A 25,445-nucleotide genomic window follows, 5' to 3' on the forward strand; every position below is an offset into this window, starting at 1 on the left:
GAGTGGCCATCTATCCCTTTGAAATTCCGGAAAACGCTAGAAAATACAGGAAAACGCTGCGTCGAGGGACGGAGTGGAGAGAAGGCCAGGAATCTTTGAGTTTTCCTAAAATAACGGAGGCTGTCTGACTCTACGCAAACAAACAGAGTCCTGCATCTGTGACTGGGGGGTTTCTGTGCTGGAAAACATTCCCATCGAAACAGTATCCAATCTGGGACGCATATTATGTTGAACATTAAACCGTGGGCATCATGAATCATTAAATACGTTGTGGTTCTATTACCACAAACCACACCCTTAGCCCTCCCAGGATGACACAGTGTGTATGTTCATGTGTGTCAATGAGAGAATGCGTGTGAAGGACAGAGAGAGCAAAAAAGAGTGCGTGTGTGTATATCTCACAGAGTGTGTGCCTGTGGATGGGCGTTAGTGTCTGTGTATGTGCATTGTGTGTTCGTGTGCTTGTGTAGTAACGTGTGTGTGTGCAAGTGTGGGTATTAAGAGTGTGTGTATTTGTATTGGTCTGCATGTGTGTTTGCACACACTTGTGTACTAGGCTACATGTGTTAATCGCTTGTGTGTTAGTGTGCACATTAGAGTGTGTGTGTCATGTAGTGTGCTTGCATGTGTGTGGTAGGGTTATGTGCATGTATCAGGGTGTGTGTGTTTGCATGTGTGTGTTATGGTATGTGTATGTATCAGGGTGTGTGTGCTTGCATGTGTGTGTTAGGGTTATGTGCATGTATCAGGGTGTGTGTGTTTGCATGTGTGTGTTATGGTATGTGTGCATAGCTTGAGTTTTAGAGTGTGTTTTGGGGTGTGCGTGTCAGGGTGTGTGTTTCATTGGATCAGTTCCCACACTGTAAACGGCTGGCCTCTTGGAGCATAACAAATGAATATCTGGAAATGAACCAATGGGAAAATCCAGCTCTTCCAAATCATATTAATCCAGCCAGCAGAGAGGGTAAAGGGCTTTAAATGTCGAAATGAATTCTGCACAGTTTCAACAGCTTCAGACATTCATTTTGTACCTGTCTCAGACAATACAACACAATTTTTGTTAATTAAACATGTTATTTGTCGAGTATATTTATTGCCTGCACTATCCCACATTAAGACACAAAAATAGGCAACTTTTGTCAATGAAGAAAGTGGCCCGTGTTTAAATAAATACTGTACGCCAAAAAAAATATCGGTTAGTTCCATTCAACTCATTAATGGAAATGGGGGTTGGCTGCTTCTCCTGTTGGGCATGAATGGAGCAACCGCAATACCGTCCAAGCCACCGTAGTTAATAACGTCACCAGGATTTTATTAAAGGACCAATCGGCTCTGGGATATGCCACCCCTTGTTCTAGCTAGGTTTTCCATGAGCAAGTGTGGTTGAACGGTAGCTTCTCCCGTTACCAGGCAGCGCTGTAATAAGCGTAGACCGTAGATTACTATATTAGCTATTTTTAAAGAGAACATTGTCCTCCACTGCACAGAGATGTGAAATTTCGCTAAAATCAAAATACCTTTGTGGACATCGTTAAATTCCACCCGGGAAAATGCGCTGCAGTTGGAGAGCTAAAGTTGCTCAGCTTGCTTGGTAATGTACCCTGAAGTTTGTAATGCCAGAGGGCATCTTTTTGGGTTGTTGTTGTTGTTGTCTAGCTGGCTACTTTTCGCGCCTGTACTGTGTAATTAAGGTATCGGGTTATTCACCCACTTTGTTCTGTTTCTTACCTCTGGTAACATTAGATGGCAGGAGGAACAGCAAAGCCGATTAACGGTAAACATGAAAAGTTAGCAGGCTTGCATAGCAGTGATGCTGTGACATAACGGCTACTTAGTTGACGTTAGCAAGGTTGTTTGCTTGTTTTCGCTAATGGTCCCACCACCTTTCACAGATCAATGGACGGATGCAACATTATTTAATAGACCAGCTCAGCAGTGACCTGTTCCGTTATTCGGGACCATGTCGTCCTCCAGGTAACTTTTCCCTATTTCAGAAACATACCCGACTTTAATAAGATGCTTGGCAGTCTTAATTCAAGCAACTATAACAACAAAATATTTCCAGTAAATCCATGATTTGGCCCAGATTGATTCAAATAAATAACTCGCCCCTCTCTCTCTCACACACACACACCCTACTCGCCCCGCTCTCTCTCTCTCTCTCTCTCTCTCTCTCTCTCTCTCACACGGCTCACCCCACTCGCCCCTCTCTCTCACACACACACCACTTGCCCCGCTCTCTCTCTCTCTCACACGGCTCACCCCACTCGCCCCTCTCTCTCTGTCTCTGTCTCTGTCTCTCTCTCACGGGTCACCCCACTCGCCCCGCTCTCTCTCTGGGTCACACGTCTCTCTCTCTCTCCCTCGGCAGTGATCTCCGGGAGAAAATCAAACAGAAGAAACGCGCCTTGCGCGACACTCTGGCAAAGAGCACAGGCGGTGTGGACACGCAGGTAACCTCGAGATTGACCTCCTCTGTTACCACGAGCACCCCCCACTCCCCTGCCCCCCTAAACTGAGTTTGCAAATCAGATTATAGCCGGGCGCGTATAACGCGTGGATTTGTCTGTGGGGCTCCTGTCTGTGAAGTAGATTAATGGGTGCTGACACAGGATTATTTGGGGGGTGGGGTGCATAAAAACGCTCATCTCCACAAGTACACTTCATGCATTTAAACAGTGGGGTGATTTTCCAAAAGAACGTCACAGGCCAATGGGACACCGGAAGAGTGAGCTAGAACCCATGACTTTTGGTTTCCAAGCCCAGTCCCTTGGTTGCTTGGTTGCTTGGTTGCTTTTGTTACCTTACTACCTGCATTAGAGATGAAGGCTCCTCCCACTGCAGCTGGGGAAAGGAGGGAGGAGGGGGAGTGGTCTGTGGGACAGAGCGAAAGGTGATTGGTTAGTATCGGAGGCACAGTGCTAGAGGAGGAAAGGTTCTGCTTTAGACAAGAACCAGCATGCACTGAGAGACGTGCTGTACTGCCAGCACACACACACACCCCCACATACTGCAGAGTCTTTCATATCTCTCACGAATACACACACACTCTGCAGACCTTTACACCCACAAACACACTAAAGACCTACACAAATACACAGACACTCTGCAGACCCTCATACAGACAGACACACTTTCACATACACAAACACACTAACAGACTCAAGTGCACATGGTCACACTGTAGAGACACACACACACACACACACACACACACGTGCACACGCAAGTGTAAGTGGGCGTGGTCTCCTGGTCTCACCGATGTGTTCCGTTCTGCCAGGCTCTGGTTGCCACGGAAATGGAGATGAGTAAGGACAAGGCCTGGCTGGCGGGCGAGGTCGGTGTGCTGTGTGTTCTGGAACGTTCTGAGCTCCGCGCGCTGTAGATCTCTGCCTGATAGACCGCCGCGAACCTCTTTCCCTCCTTCCCGCCGTTGTCTTCCTCCTCTCTGCGCCAGCATGCTGCCAGGTCTCCCTCCAGCCCCCCCCCCTCGCCGCTTGCATGTCTGCCTGTTTAAAATCCGGTGTGCGGCTCTGCGTGAAGTATCGTGCTGCTGTGAGACTGAGGGACCACGGAGGGGCGCTTCTCCAGCGTTTGGTGCCACAGTAATTCCAGTGAGCTGATTGTGACATCACAGACTCAGTGTGACATCACTCAGCTCCTGTGTTCCCTCTGTCCTCTCCGCTTCTCTAACCCTTTAAGGTGTGAGGTTGCAAAATGTGTGATTAGAACGATGTTAACTGAACATTCTGCTGCTGACGCCAACAATCGCTGCCGGCATTTGAAAGCGACGAGGTTCTAGAACACTGAAAAAAACATTCCAAAAAAACCTACGCTTCAAAGGGTTACTGCTGGAGGTTCTGGTGCTGTGCTACAGTACAGAACATCTGGTACCACAGCGTTGCGCTTGGCCACGCCTCCCTGATGAATATTCAGAAGCCAATTGGAACTGCAGTAGAGGCTGTAGTCTCCGTGTGAGGAACATGGAGCTGAGTATCCAGCGGGGCAGACCAGTGTGCGGTCACGTGTGTGCGATGTTCATGTGTGCGGTCACGCGTGTGCGGTGTGCGCGTGTGTGGTCACGCGTGTGTGATGTTCATGTGTGCGGTCACGCGTGTGCGATGCGCGTGTGTGTGGTCACGCGTGTGCGGTGCGTGTGTGTGTGGTCACGCGTGTGCGATGCGCGAGTGTGTGGTCACGCGTGTGCGGTGTGCGTGTGTGTGGTCACGCGTGTGTGCGGTGTGTGTGTGTACGATGTGGCGTGACGTGAGTGACGCGTGTTCTCCCGCCCCAGGAGCTGACGGTGGCAGAGGAGGAGCAGGTGGAGAGTCTGAAGAGGAGCCTGAAGGACCAGCGGCAGCGGAGGAAGAAGAAGGTGAAGATTCCTGCTCTTCCTCACAAGTGCAGCACGGTGAACTGGGTCGGCCTGGGTCAAATGTCTGTATGAAATACTTTAACTCTTCAGGCAGTGGGAACAGAGAGAGAAAGCTCTCCTGGGTCTCTTTCCAGCTGAAGCTGCTGCTGACCTAAAAGGTTTCTTCTAAAACAGTCAGAGAAATTTTAACAGCAGAATAAGTATTTGAACCCGGGTCTGGTGTGAAGATTTAAAATAAAAAGTTGGTGCTCAAGCTCAGTGCTTGGGAAAGGCTTCACCTTCAGCCTCTGACGTCCGTTCCACTGCTATCTGACTGCACTTTGTCACATTGTTACATTACAACCTGATATTACTTTGTTGCATCCTGTTGTTTATTTGTTAGCCTTAGCAGAAGTCCTCATCCAGAGTGATTTACTCCGCTTCCGTTCTTTCACATACGATCCGTTCTTATCGCTGGATATTTGCTGAGGTGGTTGAGGTTAAGCGCCGTGCTCCAGGGCACAGCAACAGTGATGCACCTGGGAGTCAAACCTGCAACCTCTCAGTTACAGGCCCAGTCTCCTAACCACGATGCCATGCGCTTCCCTCCTTGCAGCTGCTGAAAGATGTGTCCACAGATGATTTGGTGGAGGAGCTGGCGGGGGCGGGGCCGGGGGCGGAGCCCAGAGAGCCAAAGCATGTCCGACAGGGCGGGGCTGCTCCGGAACCCGTGGCCTCTACCAGCGGCGTTGGACGCAGTTCCAGAGGTCAGAGGTCGCCCGCTTCACCTCGTGTCCATCCAGGGAACAGAAACCTTGTTGGCTCAGCGTAGTTTTGGAGCACACACACATTAGAACTGAGCTTAAATCTGGGGTAACAAGGTAACAGAGCTCTTTTGTCCTGCTGTTCCCCCCACAGACCTGCCCCCCCTGCCTGTGTCCCCTCTGGGCTCCAGCCAATCAGAGGTCTCCATGAGGCAGCGCATGCAGGAGAAGCTACAGGCGGCTAGGGTAACCACGCCCCTCGCCCTTACCATGCCCATGTCCCTAACCACACCTCTCTCCCTGAAACATAACTCATTTCAGCCACGGCCCCCCCTTAAAAAACACTTACATCTGTGTCCCCGCCTTCCAGATTGTTCTGTTTACTGGTCGCGTTCTGTCCTCAGTCTAAGAGCCTCCAGCAGGACTCTGCTCTGGAGCCAGCTAGCCGCCTGCAGGCCCTCAGAGACAGGGACACGCTCACCAGGTTTGACAGAGAGGTGAGCCCCGCCCTCTTTGCCTGTGTGCCAGCCCTGCCCCCTTCACCTGTATACTGAGCCCCGCCCCCTTCACCTGTATACTGAGCCCCGCCCCTTTCACCTGTATACTGAGCCCCGCCCCCTTCACCTGTATACTGAGCCCCACCCCTTTCACCTGTATACTGAGCCACGCCCCCTTCACCTGTATACTGAGCCCTGCCCTCTCTGCCTGTATGCGCAGCCCCACCCCCTTCACCTGTATACTGAGCCCCGCCCCTTTCACCTGTATACTGAGCCCCGTTCTTGTTCTGTTGCTGGGGTGACACTATGACCAGACAGTTTGGGCATGCTCAGTGTTCCTCTCTCTCCACCAGCTGGACGGCAAGGCTGGAAGTGATCTCCATGACGATGGTTTGCCCACGGCTGCAAGAGTAAGGTTTCAAGAGGCTGCCCTCCGAGTGAGGCAGAAGCCTGAGGTAGGAGTGCGTGCGTGTGTGTGTGTGTGTGTGTGTGTGTGCGTGCATGTGAGTGTGTGTGTGTGTTTCCATATCTGTGTATGCATCTTGCCTGAGAGCATATGGCTTTGATTTCAGGGTAAAATTATTATGTAGTCAGGAAGTATCTGTTTAATAAACTACAAAACTCAAAAGTCAGGAAGTTGTGCATCTTGACAGAGTGTGTCCTTCTGATTGGGCAGGCGGAGACGGGCTTACCCACGGCCGAGGAAGCATACAACTTCTTCACCTTCAACTTTGACCCCGAACCTCAGGAGGAACCTGTGAAAGGCAGACGGAAGAGGAGGATGAAGGTGAGAGAAGGCGAGGAGGAGGATGAGGAGGAGGGAGCAGGAGAGGAAGAGGAGGATGGGGCAGAGATGGCCAGAGAGCCAGCAGAGGAGGAGGAGACAGAGGACAGGGTAAGGCACCTTTTGCTACCACACTGTGAATATTTCTGTTCTCATCACACTGAGGCTGTACGCCGTGTGTAACGCTGTAATGCTGTGTGTAACGCTGTGTGTAATGCTGTGTGTAGCGGTGTGTGTAACGCTGTGTAACGGCGTGTGTGACGCTCCGCAGGTGGAAGTGGACGGGGAGGAGGACCTGTTGCTGGTGACGCAGACGGCGCAGGACTTCCTGGAGGTGAAGGCGGCGGAGTATCAGGGCTACAGCAGCCGTGTGCAGCAGGAAAGAGACCTGCTGTTTACCCCCAGCATGCGACCAGGTACGCCACGCAACTACTCCCCCTGTATCTGTCTGTCTGTCTCTATCTGTCTCCTCCTGTGTGTCTGTCTGTCTGTCTGTCTCTATCTATCTCCTCCTGTGTGTCTGTCTGTGTCTCTGTCTCTCTATCTGTCTCTCTCTCTCTCCGTCTCTCACTGTGTGTGTATGTGTGCGTGTGTGTGTGTGTATCTGCGTGTGTGTGTGTGTGTGTGTGTGTGGGACTCCTAGCCCCAGCCTCCTGTAAGGTTGCAGAGAACATGCAGCCGCGGTACCTGGAGGAGGAGGGGCTGTACGTGGGGGAGCGGCCTGTGGTGTCCCGCTCCAGCCAGAACATTCTGGAGAACCGCATCCTCCTGCAGGACGGGGTACGAGCTCGCCCGCCTCGCTGCCGAAAGCATCGCCAACATTTACGCCACTCTCTGCTCTCCACTGGCCACCAGGAGCCCACGTCTCATCTTTCACAGTCACTGATATCTCTCACAGCCACACTAACCATTATTACAAACATATCTCATCTTTCACAGTCACTGATATCTCTCACAGCCACACTAACCATTATTACAAACATATCTCATCTTTCACAGTCAGATATCTCTCACAGCCACACTAAGCATAATTACAAACATATCTCATCTTTCACAGTCAGATATCTCTCACAGCCACACTAACCATTATTACAACTAGTTGGGGGTGACATAGCTCAGGAGGTAAGAGCGGTTGTCTGGCAGTTGGAGGGTTGCCGGTTCAATCCCCCGCCCTGGGTGTGTTGAAGTGTCCCTGAGCAAGACACCTAACCCCTAATTGCTCTGGTGAATGCGAGGCATCAATTGTAAAGCGCTTTGGATAAAGGTGCTATATAAATGCAGTCCATTTTACCATTCCCCTCTTTCACAGTCACTGATCTCTCTCACAGCCAAGCTAACCGTGATTACAGACAGATCCCCTCTTTCACAGGCACTCAGATCCGGACCAGGCCTGTCCAGCGTAACTTTGCACACGACCCTATGCTTGCTGAGATTAACGGTTATTTAATATTATCCTTTGGCTTTTGCCCTCGTCAGTCCCTTGTTTGCCAAGATGTTTGCATTTTCTGTGAACTGCCGGTACCTTTTTAATGAGCATGTTGGCATGTGCCATCACTGCTCTGGAGAGCAGGTTATCGAGAATTGATTATTCATGCCTGCTCAGGGAAAGAAGTGGTTTGGAGATGACGGACAGGTCTTGGCGCTGCCTGACCCCATCAAAGAGTCTTCCACTCGCCCGCCCCTCTTCAACCTGGAGCAGGACCTGGACCCCGCCCTCCAGACCATCTACAGGAAGGTAAGAACGGCATCTGGACCTCAAATTCCCTCCGCTAAGGTATGTCTAGGTGTGGGAAGTATGGGACTAATTGTATTGATTGTACATTATAACGATACAGGTATAATAGGATGATTGATTGATTGATTGATTGATTGCGGTGACTGACTGATAGAGTATGGGTGGCGTTCTCTCAGTCCAGGTATAACAGGATGATTGATTGATTGATTGATTGATTGATTACGCTGATTGATAGAGTATGGGTGGCGTTCTCTCAGTCCAGGTATAATAGGATGATTGATTGATTGATTGATTGATTGATTGATTACGCTGATTGATAGAGTATGGGTGGTGTTCTCTCGGTCCAGGTATAATAGGATGATTGATTGATTGATTGATTGATTGATTGATTGCGCTGACTGATTGATTATGGGTGGTGTTCTCTCGGTCCAGGCTGTGAAGTCCAGGTGTGCTGGCAGGTACCGCCCCCGTGCGGGGGATCCGGAGGGGGAGTACCAGCTGGACATCGATGTTTCGGGCCTGGTCTTCACCCACCACCCGCTCTTCAGCCGCGAGCACGTCCTGGCGGCTCAGCTGACCCAGCTGTACCACCAGCACCTGACCCGCCAGCACAAGAACCTCACCGGCCTGCTCACTGACAAGGTAAACGCCCCCTGCTCTTCCTCCTGCTCTTCCTCACCGGCCTGCTCACTGACAAGGTAAACGCCCCCTGCTCTTCCTCCTGCTCTTCCTCACCGGCCTGCTCACCGATTGGCCAAAACGCAGGTCAACTCATTTGGCCAAAATATAAGTAACTGGTGTCTTTTTACTTGTACTGTCAATTAGTAATTACAGAACCTTCAGTGGTATTCAGTGGTGAATTCTGGTTTTTCACTTCTATTCTGAGTTGCAAAATGGGTCTTAAATCTCCTATCATTTGGCATTTAAAACGTTTTAAAAAGTCTTAAAATTAACATGATGAAAGCTGCATGAACCCTGTGGTTCTAACACCAACGTGGGCAATTTACAGAAATATTAGCATTGCTCATTGATACTGACTGCAGACTTGGCCATGAAGTCAAACTTCAGTAGAGATTGAAGCTAGTAATGTTAGTAATGATTATTGATCATAATGGCTAGCGCAGTGTTGATTGCGGTGTGCTTTGCTGTGTTTCAGCTCGATGGTTTGAGGAACGCCCTGAGCAGGATGACTGAGCTACACAGTGGGCAAGGCCTCACACCTGCCGCTCAGCAAAGAATATCCCAGTACAAACAGGAAATCAGGTACCTGCCCACCCCTGTACTAACTGAGTACAAACAGGAAATCAGGTACTTGCCCACCCCTGTACTAACTGAGTACAAACAGGAAATCAGGTACTTGCCCACCCCTGTACTAACTTAGCACAAACAGGAAATCAGGTACTTGCCCACCCCTGTACTAACTGAGTACAAACAGGAAATCTGGTAGTCAGGTAATTATGGTGACCGTTGCCGTGGTAATCGCAGGTGCACACGGAAGCTTCGCGACACAGAGCAGGAGAAGGACCGCGCTCTGCTGAAGAGCATCCTGAAGGTCTGGAGGGAAATGAAAGCACTGAGAGAGTTCCAGAGATTCACCAACACGCCCTACAAGCTCTACCTGCACAGGTACGCCCTGTACAAACCTCTACCTGCACAGGTACGCTCTGTACAAGCTCTACCTGCACAGGTACGCTCTGTACAAACCTCTACCTGCACAGGTACGCTCTGTATAAACCTCTACCTGCACAGGTACGCTCTGTACGAACCTCTACCTGCACAGGTACGCCCTGTACAAACCTCTACCTGCACAGGTACGCTCTGTACAAACCTCTACCTGCACAGGTACGCTCTATTCAAACCTCTACCTGCACAGGTACGCTCTGTACAAACCTCTACCTGCACAGGTACGCTCGGTACAAACCTCTACCTGCACAAGTACGCTCTATACAAACCTCTACCTGCACAGGTACGCTCGGTACAAACCTCTACCTGCACAGGTACGCTCTGTACGAACCTCTACCTGCACAGGTACGCTCTATTCAAACCTCGACCTGCACAGGTACGCTCTTACAAACCTCTACCTGCACAGGTACGCTCGGTACAAACCTCTACCTGCACAGGTATGCTCTGTACGAACCTCTACCTGCACAGGTACACTCTATACAAACCTCTATCTGCACAGGTACGCTCTATTCAAACCTCTACCTGCACAGGTACGCTCGGTACAAACCTCTACCTGCACAGGTACGCTCTGTACAAACCTCTACCTGCACAGGTATGCTCTATTCAAACCTCTACCTGTACAAGTACACTATGCACACCGTTACCTATACCTGCGCTTGTATGCTGTATACCTGCCTCTACACCTGACTCTATACTCACATATAACCTGCACAGGTACACTCTATACTCATATATAACCTGCACAGATACACTCTGTACTCTGTATGCACTGTGTGCTGTATGCTCATATATAACCTGTGCAGGTGTGCTGTATGCTCATATATAACCTGTGCAGGTGTGCTGTATGCTCATATATAACCTGTGCAGGTGTGCTGTATGCTCATATATAACCTGTGCAGGTGTGCTGTATGCTCATATATAACCTGTGCAGGTGTGCTGTATGCTCATATATAACCTGTGCAGGTGTGCTGTATGCTCATATATAACCTGTGCAGGTGTGCTGTATGCTCATGCACTCAGGGAGGTAGGGCTGATGGGGCAGGTGCTGTTGACGTTGTGTCCCAGGGAGGAGGTGCAGAGGGCGGAGGATGAGCGGAGGTATGAGGAGGAGATCCAGGTGGAGGTGGCGGAGCTGCAGGAGGAGTGTGAGGAGGAGTACGAGAGGCAGGTACAGGAGTACAGGAGACAGCTGGAGGTGTGGAAGACCTGGAGGAGGAGACAGGTGGGTCCTGTACACACACACACACTTACACATACACACACACGCTCACATACACACACACACGCACGCACACACACACACACTCATACAGGTTTGCTCTCACTGACCGAATTTGGCTTCCTGCCTCCAGAAAGCCAGAAAGAAGAAGAAGGGGAAGAAGAGGAAAGAGGATGAGGAGGAGGAGGAAGAGGAGGATGAGGAAGAAGAGGAGGAGCTGGAGGAGGAGCCTGCGAAGCCGGCCCCCCCTGAGAGGCAGGACCCAGGAGCTGTGGAGCAGGAGGTGCGGGAGAAAGCCTCCCGAATCCGCAGGAAACCAGGAGAGCCCGTCCTGCTACCGGAACTCACCACGTCCGGCAGCACCACGCCCAATCAGCTCTGCCCCCGGTGAGTCCCACACCCAATCAGCTCTGCCCCCGGTGAGTCCCACGCCCAACCAGCTCTGCCCCCGGTGAGTACCACGTCCAGCCAGCTCTGCCCCCGGTGAGTCCCACACCCAACCAGCTCTGCCCCCGGTGAGTACCACGTCCAGCCAGCTCTGCCCCCGGTGAGTCCCACGCCCAATCAGCTCTGCCCCCGGTGAGTCCCACGCCCAACCAGCTCTGCCCCCGGTGAGTCCCACGCCCAACCAGCTCTGCCCCCGGTGAGTCCCACGCCCAACCAGCTCTGCCCCCGGTGAGTCCCACACCCAATCAGCTCTGCCCCCGGTGAGTACCACGTCCAGCCAGCTCTGCCCCCGGTGAGTCCCACACCCAATCAGCTCTGCCCCCGGTGAGTCCCACGCCCAACCAGCTCTGCCCCAGGTGAGTCCCACACCCAATCAGCTCTGCCCCCGGTGAGTCCCACGCCCAGCCAGCTCTGCCCCCGGTGAGTCCCACGTCCAGCCAGCTCTGCCCCCGGTGAGTCCCACGCCCAATCAGCTCTGCCCCCGGTGAGTACCACACCCAATCAGCTCTGCCCCAGGTGAGTGCCACGCCCAATCAGCTCTGCCCCAGGTGAGTGCCACGCCCAATCAGCTCTGTCCCAGGTGAGTGCTGGAGACACATGCAGGTGCTGGAGAAGGTGTAGTCATTCAGACGAGTTCTCGGACGAGCTGCCAGGTTAGACGCAGGTGAAATCGGTGAAGTGTTCGGCAGCTGAAGCCGTGCGCGCTCTGTCTGGCAGGGGGGAGTTCGCCAGGAGGGAAGACGTGGCCAGACGTTCTCTCTTCGCCAGGATTTTGTACAATGACAAAGAGGTGTCTCGGACGGACAGTCGCACCCTCGCCCCGGAGTTCAGGGTCCACTTCGGCCAGATATTCAACCTCAAAATCGTCAACTGGCCCGAGAGCATCCGGATACAGGTGCACCAGCCAAACCTGCCTGTTGGGTGGCATTTCATTTGCATATAATGTGGTTTTAAAATGAGCCTTTGGTTGTCATTTATGGTGTTCATGTTATGAATTCAATTGAACTTGTTTTGTAGACATCACATTAGCATCTTGCAAATTAGCTTTTGATATCTGGCCTGTAGGTGAAGACAGGTATGTGTGCATGGGTTAGGATGGGTGTGTGAGTATACAGGTGAGGACAGGTGTGTGAGTGTGCAAGTGAGGACAGGTGTGTGAGCGCACAGGTAAGAACACACATGAGTGCACACGTGATGAGAGTTGTGTGCCTCCAGGTGTTTGAGGCGACGGGGTCGTCCCCCTCCCTGCTGGCCGAGGTGTTTGTGCCCCTCCCTGAGCCCACGGTCCTGACTGGCAGCGCCCCCACTGAGGAGCTGGAGTTCAGTAGCAACCAGCGCAGTGTGTTTAACCACGAGGGAGTGGGGAGTGGTACGGCCTGTACACTACACACTATACACTATACACTACACACTGCACACTATACACTACGCACTACACACTATACACTACACACCAGCGCAGTGTGTTTAACCACGAGGGAGTGGGGAGTGGTACGGCCTGTACACTACACACTATACACTATACACTGCACACTATACACTACGCACTATACACTACACACCAGCGCAGTGTGTTTAACCACGAGGGAGTGGGGAGTGGTACGGCCTGTACACTACACACTATACACTACACACTGCACACTATACACTACGCACTACACACTGCACACTATACACTACGCGCTACACACTACACACTGTGCACTACACACTATACACTGTACACTATACACTACACACCAGCGCAGTGTGTTTAACCACGAGGGAGTGGGGAGTGGTACGGCCTGTACACTACACACTGCACACTATACACTACACACTGCACACTATACACTACACACTGCACACTATACACTACGCACTACACACTGTGCACTACACACTACACACTATACACTGTACACTACACACTGCACAATATACACTACACACTACACACTATACACTGCACACACTATACACTACACACCAGCGCAGTGTGTTTAACCACGAGGGAGTGGGGAGTGGTACGGCCTGTACACTACACACTACACACTATGCACTGCGCACTATACACTACACACTGCACACTATACACTATACACTGCACACACTATACACTACACACCAGCACAGTGTGTTTAACCATGAGGGAGTGAGGAGTGGTACAGCCTGTACACTATATGCTACACACTCTTGGTTACTCATTCACTCAGTAACTCAAGCACTCAGTAACCTGTCCTCCCTGTGCTCCCTGTGCTCCTCACCTGCTCAGGTGTGCCCTTCTCCTTCGAGGCGGACGGCAGTAACCGGCTCACCCTGCTGACCTCTGGGAAGCTGGCCTGCTGTGTGTCCTGGGCAGTAGGGGAAGACCAGGTCCCCCTGGCCCCGCCCATCTCCCAGCCGTCTGCAGGCATGCACAGGTAAAGCACACCTGTCCTCACCCCTCTCCAAAACACACACAGGCACACAGTAGCACTCACACACACACATGCAATTCCTGTGTAAAATTAATTTATGTGTATGTAAACATGGAATTCATGACTGTGACTGAAGTAAGTTTTGGGGTTTAGGGTGCTGATGGGCACCATGTTTCGGGGTTTAGGATGCTGACAGGTACCCTGTTTTGGGGTTTAGGATGCTGACTGGTACCCTGTTTTGGGGTTTGGGATGCTGACGGGTACCATGTTTTGGGGTTTAGGATGCTGACTGGTACCATGTTTTGGGGTTTAGGATGCTGACTAGTACCCTGTTTTGGGGTTTAGGGTGCTGATGGGCACCATGTTTCGGGGTTTAGGATGCTGACAGGTACCCTGTTTCGGGGTTTAGGATGCTGACGGGTGTCTCTTTTCGTTAGCGCTCTGAAACGGGTGGACGCTATTGCCTGCATCGGGGCGTCGGGGCTGAATGACATGAGGAAGCTGGGGAAGTGGGCAGCAGAGTCTCGGCTGGATCCCAATGACCCAAATAACGCTGCACTCATGCAGCTTCTCACGGTGAGAAACTACATTACCCACGGCCCTCTGAGAAAATGGGAGACTACAGTACCCACTACCACAGTTTATGAGACTACAGTGTCTACCCTTAGAGTGTGCTGCTGTATATGAGAGATTCAGTACTTTGAGAAAGCAGTTATTCAGTTGCGGTCTCTCTTCCTCCCTCCCTCCCTCCTCCTCCTCCTCCTCCTCTCCAGGTGGCCGGTAGCGGAGAGCTGCAGGTGCCGGCGTATTTCCGGCTGGAGCAGCTGCAGGAGGAGTTTAACTTCGTCTCCTCCGAGGAGCTGCAGCGCTCCAGGAGGTTCCACCTGCTGAGCCTGAGGAGCCAGGAGGTGGCCGAGTTCCGCAACTACAAGGGCGTACCCGCCGTGGAGCGAGAGGTCTCCGACAAGGTGTTCCAGGTGAGAGAGAGAGGTCTCCGACAAGGTGTTCCAGGTGAGAGAGAGAGAGAGAGAGAGAGGTCTCCGACAAGGTGTTCCAGGTGAGAGAGAGAGAGAGCTGTGGTGGGAGAGGTCTTCGACAAGGTGTTCCAGGTGAGACTAGAATAGGCTTATGGGAGATTGAGATTGAAGGTAAGGGAGGTTTTTTCCAGGTGAGGCTGAGGTGGTGGTAAGAGCCACGATTTGACAGGGCCAGTTAGTTTGTGTTTTGAGAGGTTGTTTGCTAGTTTCAGTGGGTCGGTTCCTGGTTTGAGGGCCGGGCGATGGTTTGGGGGCTGATTGGTGGTTTGAGAGACCGGTCAGTGGTCTGAGAAGGCTGATTGGTGGTTTGAGAGGGGCGGTCAGTGGATTGAGAAGGCTGATTGGTGGTTTGAGAGGGGCGGTCAGTGGATTGAGAAGGCTGATTGGTGGTTTGAGAGGGGCGGTCAGTGGATTGAGAAGGCTGATTGGTGGTTTGAGAGGGGCGGTCAGTGGATTGAGAAGGCTGATTGGTGGTTTGAGAGGGGCGGTCAGTGGATTGAGATGCCCTGTTTCCTGGCGAACTCTGACAGGACTATGAGAAGAGACTGCGGGAGGGAGAGATCATCGATACTAAGGATCACCTGGACGCCCACCGGGCCCTGGTGGCCAAATACCTGCAGAAGGTGAGAGACAGTCCCCACACCTGCCTGCTCTCCTGTTAGGCTATTCATCCTTAGAGATCAACTGAGATCAGCAGCGCTTTAATATTATGTTATGCCATTATAGTAATGTGTTATGCTTATAAGTCAAAGGCTGTGACTGTTTAAAATGTAAACTCAGCTCTATCCTTTATGGCTAAACTTGGGAAGGAGGAAATTAGTTGTGAAGATTCCTCTGTAATTCCTCAAAGCTGCAACTGACTCTCTCTCTCTCTCACTCTATCCCTCTTTTTCCTCAATCTTCACTTCTCTATCGTTTCTCCCTCCCTCTCTCAGGTGCGAGAGTCGGTTGTTAACCGTTTCCTCATCTCCAAACATCACTTCCTCCTTTCTGATCTGGTCCAAGAGGAAGAGGTTCCCAGCATCGGGTAACGCCCAGAAACCGCTAAACCCGTTTAACTTAGCCGCACGCTCCCTTTCTGCTCCGCCCTCGCCGCTGTGCTCAGCTTCACCCGTTCATGGGATTGTCATTTTAACACGGTGCCTTACTGAGGCCTGGCTGAAAATGGGATTGTTATTTTAACACGGTGCCTTACTGAGGCCTGGCTGAAGATGGGATTGTCATTTTAACACGGTGCCTTACTGAGGCCTGGCTGAAAATGGGATCGTTATTTTAACACGGTGCCTTACTGAGGTCTGGCTGAAGATGGGATTGTTATTTTAACACGGTGCCTTACTGAGGCCTGGCTGAAAATGGGATTGTTATTTTAACACGGTGCCTTACTGAGGTCTGCGGAGTGGAGCTGATCCCTTAGGAAACACTACTGGTGTGTTTAGCATGCTTTTCTGGTTATTTGGTGTACATAATTAACTTTTACCTTTTTTTTTACCTTAAACACTTATTTTGATCTTCCCTGTACTACTAATGTGGTTATTCATGTCATATCTATTTATTCATGATATAGATATATGAATGTATATTTGCATGTTGCTTCCTTACACCTTTTTTTGTGAAATCTTGAACATTTTTTTATTCAGTTTTCTGTCTCATGTTCATTTTCCTTCTTATTTTGCATTTCCTGGTTTTGCTTTGCCTTGTATGTGTAGTGGTGCAGGCTCTGGGTACGTTCTACATGCTCCGCCTCTCCCTTCTACATGCTCCGCCTCTCCCTTCCGCATGCTCCGCCTCTGTTCCTCATGCTCCGCCTCTCTGTTCCTCATGCTCCGTCTCTCCCTTCTGCATGCTCCGCCTCTCCCTTCCGCATGCTCCGCCTCTCTGTTCCACATGCTCCGCCTCTCTGTTCCTCATGCTCCGCCTCTCCCTTCCGCATGCTCCGCCTCTCCCTTCCGCATGCTCCGCCTCTCTGTTCCACATGCTCCGCCTCTCTGTTCCTCATGCTCCGCCTCTGCCTTCCTCATGCTCCGCCTCTCTGTTCCGCATGCTCTGCCTCTCTCTTCTGCATGCTCTGCCTCTCCCTTCCGCATGCTCCGCCTCTCCCTTCTACAAGCTCCGCCTCTCTCTTCCGCATGCTCCGCCTCTAGGTCCAGCCTGTGGCCTTTATCCACGCCGCTCATTTATTGTGTGCCTTTAGCCTGTGCTGTGCTGTGCTGTGCTGTGCTTGTTGCTGTCTGTGATTGTGTCGGCGATAACGCAGCGCGTGTCAGCGTGCGTGCAGAACTGCTGTGTCAGTAGCGGTCTGTGATTCCCCCGTGCCGCTCGTTATCGCGGACGCTGAGCGCTGAGCGTCGGCATAGTGTCGGTGTTTGTGTGACAGCGGCTCACGCCAGCGACTCGCGAGCTGTCGCTGGTCCTGAAAATACAATGCTGGAGCTACTGCAAGAGAAGCTTCATTCTGCTCAGTAATGGACGCCACTAATATGCCACTCTTTAAAACCTCCCCATCTGGTATTGATCTGCTTTGCAGTGAAGGCAGGAAAATTGCCTCAACCTCAATTAAAAAAAACACAGTAAATATATACTAGAAAAAACACTAAACATCACATTATATAACATGAACATAACAAATCTACCGTCCTTTATGGTACTAACATAGTGTGTGTGGTTTGGGTCACTAACCGTGTGTGTGGTTTAGGGCACTAACAGTGTGTGTGGTTTAGGGCACTAGTATAGTGTGTGTTTGGTTTAGGACACTAGTATAGTGTGTGTGTGGTTTAGGGCACTAGTATAGTGTGTGTGTGGTTTAGGGCACTAGTATAGTGTGTGTGGTTTAGGGCCCTAACAGTGTGTGTTTGGTTTAGGACACTAGTATTGTGTGTTTGGTTTAGGGCACTACTATAGTGTGTGTGTGTAGTTTAGGGCACTAGTATAGTGTGTGTCGTTTAGGGCACTAACAGTGTGTGTGTAGTTTAGGGCACTAGTATAGTGTGTTTAGTTTAGGGCACTAGTATAGTGTGTGTGTGTGTGGTTTAGGGCACTAGTATTGTGTGTGTGTGTGTGTGTGTGTGTGTGTGTGGTTTAGGGAACTAGTATAGTGTGTTTAGTTTAGGGCACTAGTATAGTGTGTGTGTGTGTGTGTGTGTAGTTTAGGGCACTAGTATAGTGTGTGTGTGTGTGTGTGTGTAGTTTAGGGCACTAGTATAGTGTGTTTAGTTTACGGCACTAGTATAGTGTGTGTGGTTTAGGGCACTAGTATAGTGTGACCTGCCCTCACTCTCCCCTCTGATTGGCCGCCAGCGTTTTGGGGCTGAACCTGTTCAAACTGGCGGAACCCAAGCGGCCTCTGAAGCCGCAGAGGAAGGAGAGGAAGAAGGTGACGGCCCAGAACCTGACCGACGGCCACATCCGCCTGCTGGTGAACATCATCAGAGCTTACGACATCCCCACCCGCAAACCGCACACCAGGTACCGCACCCTCACCCGTACACCACACACCGGGCACCGCACCCTCACCTGTACACCACACCCCCACCTGTACACCGCACACCAGGTACCGCACCCCCACCCGTACACCAGGTACCGCACCCTCACCCGTACACCGCACACCGGATACCGCACCCTCACCCGTACACCGCACACCAGGTACCGCACCCTCACCCGTACACCACACACCAGGTACCGCACCCTCACCCGTACACCGCACACCAGGTACCGCACCCTCACCCGTACACCACACCCTCACCCGTACACCACACCCCCACCCGAAAACCGTACACCGCACACCGGGCACCGCACCCTCACCCGTACACCACACACCAGGTACCGCACCCTCACCCGTACACCGCACACCGGGTACCGCACCCTCACCCGTGTACCGCACCCTCACCCGTACACCACACACCAGGTACCGCACCCTCACCTGTACACCACACACCAGGTACCGCACCCTCACCCGTACACCACACACCGGGCACCGCACCCTCACCCGTACACCACACACCGGGTACCGCACCCTCACCTGTACACCACACACCGGGCACCGCACCCTCACCTGTACACCACACACCAGGTACCGCACCCTCACCTGTACACCACACCCCCACCCGTACACCACACACCGGGTACCGCACCCTCACCTGTACACCACACACCAGGTACCGCACCCTCACCTGTACACCACACCCCCACCCGTACACCGCACACCAGGTACCGCACCCTCACCCGTACACCACACCCCCACCCGTACACCGCACACCAGGTACCGCACCCTCACCTGTACACCACACTCCCACCCGTACACCACACACCAGGTACCACACCCTCACCCGTACACCACACACCAGGTACCGCACCCTCACCCGTACACCACACTCCCACCCGTACACCACACACCAGGTACCGCACCCTCATCTGTACACCACACCCCCACCCGTACACCACACACCAGGTACAGCACCCTCACCTGTACGCCACACACCAGGTACAACACCCTCACCCGTACACCACACACCAGGTACCACACCCTCACCTGTACACCACACACCAGGTACCACACCCTCACCCGTACACCGCACACCAGGTACCACACCCCCACCTGTACACCACACACCAGGTACCACACCCTCACCTGTACACCACACACTAGGTACCACACACCCACCTGTTCACCACACCCCCACCCACACCGGTGCTCACCTGTGTACTCACCTGTCCATGCTCACCTGTGTGTACTCACCTGTCCGTGCTCACCTGTGTGTACTCACCTGTCCGTGCTCACCTGTGTGTACTCACCTGTCCGTGCTCACCTGCTTGTGTGTCTCCAGTAAAGCCTCAGTGGGATCCAGATCGGCCCGGTCCTTTGCAGAGCCGTTTGCTGCAGGACAGACTTCCCAGAGTGCCGTGCAGAGCAGCGACTGGCCCCTCAACCAGGTACAGAATGCCTGCCCTACACTGAAACACTGAACACACCTTTACCTGCCCTACACTGAAACACTGAACACACCTTTATCTGCCCTACACTGAAACGCTGAACACACCTTTACCTGCCTTACACTAAAACAGGTACTGAACACAGTCACAGGTACTGAGCACACTGCCTTACACTGAAACAGGTACTGAACACAGTCACAGGTACTGAGCACACCTGTGCCTGTCTGCTCCAGGTGTTGGTCCAGCCCTTTGTGGAGGTGACTTTCCAGCGCTCAGTGCGCCGCACCACAGCTGCAGACGGACCGAACCCCTGCTGGAACGAGGAGCTGGACCTGCCCTTCAGGTCTGCCTCACACACACACTGACCCTGGATCAGCCTCAATCCCCTGCCCTTCAGCTCTGCCTCTCACACACTGATCCTGGATCAGCCCCGATCCCCTGCCCTTCAGCTCTGCCTCTCACACACTGATCCTGGATCAGCCCCAATCCCCTGCCCTTCAGGTCTGCCTCTCACACACTGACCCTGGATCAGCCTCAATCCCCTGCCCTTCAGGTCTGCCTCTCACACACTGACCCTGGATCAGCCTCAATCCCCTGCCCTTCAGCTCTGCCTCTCATACACTGATCCTGGATCAGCCCCGATCCCCTGCCCTTCAGGTCTGCCTCACACAGACTGATCCTGGATCAGCCCTGATCCAACCAGCAATGGACCATATGTGTGCATGTGTTTCATTGGCTGTGGCTGAGTACTGTATGTATGGCAGTGTTTTATTGGCTGTGGCTGAGCCCTGACTCCGCCCCCGCAGTGCACCCAATGGGGATTACAGCACGTCCAGTCTGCAGTCTGTGAGGGATGAGGTCTTCATCAACATCTTCGACCAGGTGGTGTACGACGTGGTGGAGGTGAGTGGCAGGTGGATCATTGGGGTGGTGCAGGTGTAGGTGCCAGGTGAATTGTTAAGGTGGTGTAGGTGGAGGTGACAGGTGAATTGTTAAGGTGGTGCAGGTGGAGGTGACAGGTGAATTGTTAAGGTGGTGCAGGTGGAGGTGACAGGTGAATTGTTAAGGTGGTGCAGGTGGAGACTGAGGTGTCTGATGTTTGTGCAGGATGACCGGGAGAGAGGGAGCGCTGTTCACACTCGCATTGAGAAGCACTGGCTGGGCTCTGTGAAGATTCCTTTCACCACCATATACCTGCAGTCCAGGGTAAACCACTCATTCACCACTTCACTCACTCACAATCACTCACCCATTCACCACTTCACTCACTCACAATCACTCACCCACTCACCACTTCACTCACTCACAATCACTCACTCATTCACCACTTCACTCACTCACTCATTCACCACTTCACTCACAATCACTCACTCATTCACCACTTCACTCACAATCACTCACTCACTCACCACTTCACTCACTCACAATCACTCACTCATTCACCACTTCACTCAGTCACAATCACTCACTCATTCACCACTTCACTCACTCATTCACCACTTCACTCACAATCACTCACTTGTTCACTGTGTGCTGATGCTGTGATTGGCTGGTATGCGGTGTGCTGATGCTGTGATTGGCTGTTATAGATTGACGGAACCTTTAAGGTGCACACGCCGCCGGTGCTGCTGGGATACAGTAAGGAGCGCAGCCTGGCCAGCGAGGGGGGGTACGATTCCGTGCACTCCCTCAACGAAGGACCCTTCCTCACCCTCTTCATCACCATCCAGCCGCAACTCATTCCTGGGGAGACCATCCGGGAGAAGGTCAGCCCCACCGTGCCCAACTTGGCCCCACCCACATGCCTGTCCGTCCATCTTTACTCCTTCTACCTCTCTTTCAGCCAGCTGGACCGTACCTGTCTGCCTTCGTCCTGTCTTCTCTGCTCTTTCTCTCCCCAACTTTATCCATCTCTCCATCTGTCTTACTTATTTCTCCAATGCTGGAGGATTATCGCACATGCTGCTGATTATAGTTATCTCGTTTTAAATATTTCACATGATCGGCGCTGGAAATGTTTCTGTGGTTTATGTTTGTAGCGGTATAACTTCCGTTTGTTCCTCTGTGTTTCTTCTTTCTTCTCTCTGCTTCCTGTTTCCTACTTCCTGTTTAGATGAAGGAAATGAAGGTAAATGCTTACTTGGGCATACAAATGTGTTTACCGTAAATACTGCGAAAGGGATCTGGTCTAGTTAAACGCCTAGTAAAGCACATCTGTGGTCAGTAGACTGTGCCAGACTTGACCCCTGGCCCCTGACCCCTGGCCTCTGACCCCTGACCCCTGGCCTCCCCGCAGTTTGACTCTCAGGAGGAGGAGAAGCTGCTGGCGATGGCGGACGGCTTTGAGAAGGACGCGGCGCTGCGTTTCCCGGGCCGGCCCTGCCTCACCACCGTCATCGACCTCAGCGGCAAGACCGTCTTCATCACGCGCTACATCCGCCCCCTCAACCCCCCCCAGGAGCTGCTGGACGCCTTTCCCAACAGCCCCCAGGAGGCCATGGTGCGCCAGCGTGCGGTCACATGATCCCTCCGTCCCTGCAGTCACATTATCACGCAGTCTCAGCCTGCAGTCACATGATCTCTGTCTGATCACAGGAGAGTGAATCTCTCTCTCTCTCTCCTCTCTACCTCCACCTCCCTCCTCTTCCCTCTCCTTCCCTCCTCCCCCACCCCCTCTCTCCCCCTCCTCCCTCCCTCTCTCTCTCTCAGGAGCTGGTGGCTCACTATGTGTCTCTGATCCCATCCCTGCCGGACAGCGTGTCCTTCTCAGGAATCTGTGATCTGTGGAGCACCTGTGATGTAAGTGCCCAGGCCTCACTCAGAGGTCAAAGGGCAAAAGAACCCCGTGCTGATGCTCTTTCACTCACACACACACACACACACTCACTCTCACACACACACACACACACACACACACGCACACTCACACTCACACACTCACACACACACACACACACACACACGCACACTCACCACCCTGCTGTGTGTGTGGGGGGATCTGCAGCAGTTCCTGTCGCTGCTGGCAGGAGATGAGGAGGAGCATGCTGTGTTGCTGTGCAATTACTTCCTGGCGATGGGAAAGAAGGCGTGGCTAATCATTGGCACCGCCATTCCTGAGGTGAGACTGGCGTCTGTGTAACACCACATGTGTGTGTGTGTATGCGTGTGCGTGTGTGTGTGTGTGTGTGTGAGAGTGCGTGTGCGTGTGCGAGTGTGTGTGTGTGTGTGTGTGTGTGTGTGTGTATGCGTGTGCGTGTGTGTGTGTGTGTGTGTGAGAGTGCGTGTGCGAGTGTGTGTGTGTGAGTGTGTGTGAAAGTGCGTGTGTGTGTGAGTGTGTGTGTGTGTGTTTCTCAGGCTTCTCTTCTCCAGAAATACACACACACACACACACTGCAGCCTCAGGCTGGTTTCCCCTGCCCCCTCCAGGGCCCCACAGCGTACGTACTGACCTGTCAGCAGAGCCGCTTGGTCATCTGGAACCCCAGCAGCGGGCAGTGCTACGGCCAGTACGACACCTTCTGCCCCCTGCAGGCCGTCGGCTGCCTCGTCAGCGCAGAGAACGTGAGTGTTGCCACGGCTACGCTAAAGCCCGCTTCCGTCACGGCTGGGGTGGGTCTCACCCTCGGTCACACCTGTCCAAGGTGTGCGCGGGGAGCTGGCCGTCCTGGACCACGCCCTGTTGTGAAGGCTCTCAAAGGGCCCGCAGCGCGTGAACTCTCATCGCTGAGCGCCGAGCGGACTGCCTGTTCAGCTAACGCAACACCTGCTTCTCCACATGAACCTGCACGAACCCTCACCTGTCACAGGTGTGAGCTTCCAGAACCGTGCAGGCCTATCTTACATGTTCCAGCCGAGAGGGCTGTTTATTCCACAGACTAGTTCAAATCGATTTTATTTCCGTGTTGGGAAATGTTCAACGATGTTTGCTCCTCCTGCTGTGTGCCTGAGACTCTGTGTTCAATTTCCTTCACATCAGCACCCCCAGAGGCCAACAGCAGCACCTGCAGTTCACTGGGCTAATAATCAGGTGGTTGCAGGTTCAAAGCCATCGTTGGGGTACAGCTGTTAGCTGGTGTGTAAAATGGCTGCTGTGTGAATGGCTGTGGATGCATGCTGCTGCTAAGCTTTTTCTCCCCCTCCCCCAGGTGTGGTTTAACACACAGGTGCACGACGCCCCCATGAGAATGAGTTTTGACGTCAGTAAATCCAAGTTTTGGAAGCCCTTTTTCTCACGAGCTTTCTCAGACCCTGGGCTGTCCAGTGTCCAGGTGAGTGCCCATCTCACACACCTGAGGCTGATCCCTTAAGACCACATCACTGCCCTCGTTGCACCTGAGGCTGACCCTTACTGACTGGGATCTGTTTTCCCCTCCCTGTATCTCCTGGAAGCCGGACCAGCTGGTGTATCGACGCACTGACAAAACAGCTGCTGTGGAACTGCAGGACAGGCAAGTGATGAGACTTACGCACACACATGCGCACTTACACACACACGCACACTTGCACGCACAGGCACATACACACACACACACACACATTCTCCGGCTCCTTTCCACTCACACTCCGCCCTGCCCCACCTCACCCCGCCCACCCCTTCCGCCCGCCCCCACCCCCCCCAGGATTGAGAAGATTCTGAGAGAGAAGATGATGGAGTGGCGCCCCCGCCAGCCCACGCGCTGGAACCGCTACTGCACCTCCACCCTGCGCCACTTCCTGCCCACGCTGGAGCTGAGTGCCGGCCGCCACCTGGGAGAGGAGCACCGCCTGGAGCTGCAGAGCATGCTGGGAGATTACAGGGTGAGTATCAGCCCTGGAGCTGCAGAGCATGCTGGGAGATTACAGGGTGAGTATCAGCCCTGGGGCTGCAGAGCATGCTGGGAGATTAGAGTGAACGTGGGGATGAGCTGCAGGTGGGAGGTCCCGCTCACCTCCTCCGCTGTGTTCCGGACAGCTCTCTGGGTTCCCGCTGCACCAGCCCTTCTCTGAGATGGGGCCGCTGGTGGAGGCGGTGTACAGCACGGGGGTGCACTGCGCCGGGGCGCCCGGCACCGACGCCTCCAACGTGGAGTTCGCCCTGGCCGCGTACGTGCACCCGTACCCCAACAACGTGCTGTCCGTCTGGGTGTACCTGGCCTCCCTGATCCGCAGCCGATAGCATCCCCTCCACCTGCCGCGCTTTCCAGCACCAGGGCCCTCACCCTCCAGGACCAGGGCCTCATCCTCTAGGACCAGGGCCCTCACCCTCCAGGACCAGGGCCTCATCCTCCAGGACCAGGGCCCTCATCCTCCAGGACCAGGGCCTCATCCTCCAGGACCAGGGCCCTCATCCTCCAGCACCAGGGCCCTCATCCTCCAGCACCAGGGCCTCACCCTCCAGCACCAGGGCCTCATCCTCCAGGACCAGGGCCCTCATCCTCCAGGACCAGGGCCTCATCCTCCAGGACCAGGGCCCTCACCGTCCAGCACCAGGGCCCTCACCCTCCAGGACCAGGGCCCTCACCCTCCAGGACCAGGGCCCTCACCCTCCAGGACCAGGGCCCTCACCCTCCAGGACCAGGGCCCTCACCCTCCAGCACCAGGGCCCTCACCCTCCCGCACCA

At 53.2% G+C, this 25,445-nt stretch overlaps 3 protein-coding genes across 5 annotated transcripts in view; 2 read left to right on the forward strand and 1 right to left on the reverse strand.

The window, feature by feature from the left end:
* LOC118225953 (tripartite motif-containing protein 16-like) overlaps window positions 1-25,445 on the forward strand; it is a 972,804-nt gene that overhangs the window by 491,960 nt on the left and 455,399 nt on the right. The gene's annotated exons all lie outside the window — the stretch shown is intronic.
* LOC118225964 (tripartite motif-containing protein 16-like) overlaps window positions 1-25,445 on the reverse strand; it is an 890,716-nt gene that overhangs the window by 38,972 nt on the left and 826,299 nt on the right. The gene's annotated exons all lie outside the window — the stretch shown is intronic.
* Window positions 1,457-25,138, forward strand: cc2d2a (coiled-coil and C2 domain containing 2A). 3 transcript variants are annotated; one of them, XM_035415055.1, is made up of 40 exons: window positions 1,457-1,591; window positions 1,893-1,974; window positions 2,372-2,453; window positions 3,281-3,337; window positions 4,295-4,375; window positions 4,971-5,121; window positions 5,273-5,364; window positions 5,523-5,615; window positions 5,969-6,070; window positions 6,292-6,510; window positions 6,671-6,815; window positions 7,043-7,179; window positions 8,003-8,134; window positions 8,567-8,776; window positions 9,291-9,397; window positions 9,620-9,760; window positions 10,883-11,039; window positions 11,170-11,423; window positions 12,201-12,378; window positions 12,699-12,852; window positions 13,738-13,885; window positions 14,320-14,458; window positions 14,656-14,859; window positions 15,450-15,542; window positions 15,855-15,946; window positions 18,214-18,381; window positions 19,740-19,845; window positions 20,079-20,188; window positions 20,652-20,748; window positions 20,953-21,051; window positions 21,435-21,611; window positions 21,959-21,973; window positions 22,142-22,345; window positions 22,555-22,644; window positions 22,850-22,963; window positions 23,272-23,406; window positions 23,991-24,113; window positions 24,235-24,293; window positions 24,465-24,642; window positions 24,797-25,138. In XM_035415055.1, exons 2-40 carry the CDS (start codon window positions 1,961-1,963, stop codon window positions 24,998-25,000), a joined length of 5,061 nt encoding a protein of 1,686 aa, XP_035270946.1. In that variant the 5' UTR covers window positions 1,457-1,591; window positions 1,893-1,960; the 3' UTR covers window positions 25,001-25,138. The 3 variants fall into 3 exon arrangements, with proteins under 3 accessions (XP_035270946.1, XP_035270948.1, XP_035270947.1); XM_035415057.1 differs by lacking the exon at window positions 3,281-3,337; XM_035415056.1 differs by lacking the exon at window positions 21,959-21,973 and having other exon boundaries at window positions 24,797-25,137.

The sequence above is a fragment of the Anguilla anguilla genome, chromosome 4, assembly GCF_013347855.1.
Source record: "Anguilla anguilla isolate fAngAng1 chromosome 4, fAngAng1.pri, whole genome shotgun sequence".
Lineage (NCBI taxonomy): Eukaryota > Metazoa > Chordata > Actinopteri > Anguilliformes > Anguillidae > Anguilla > Anguilla anguilla.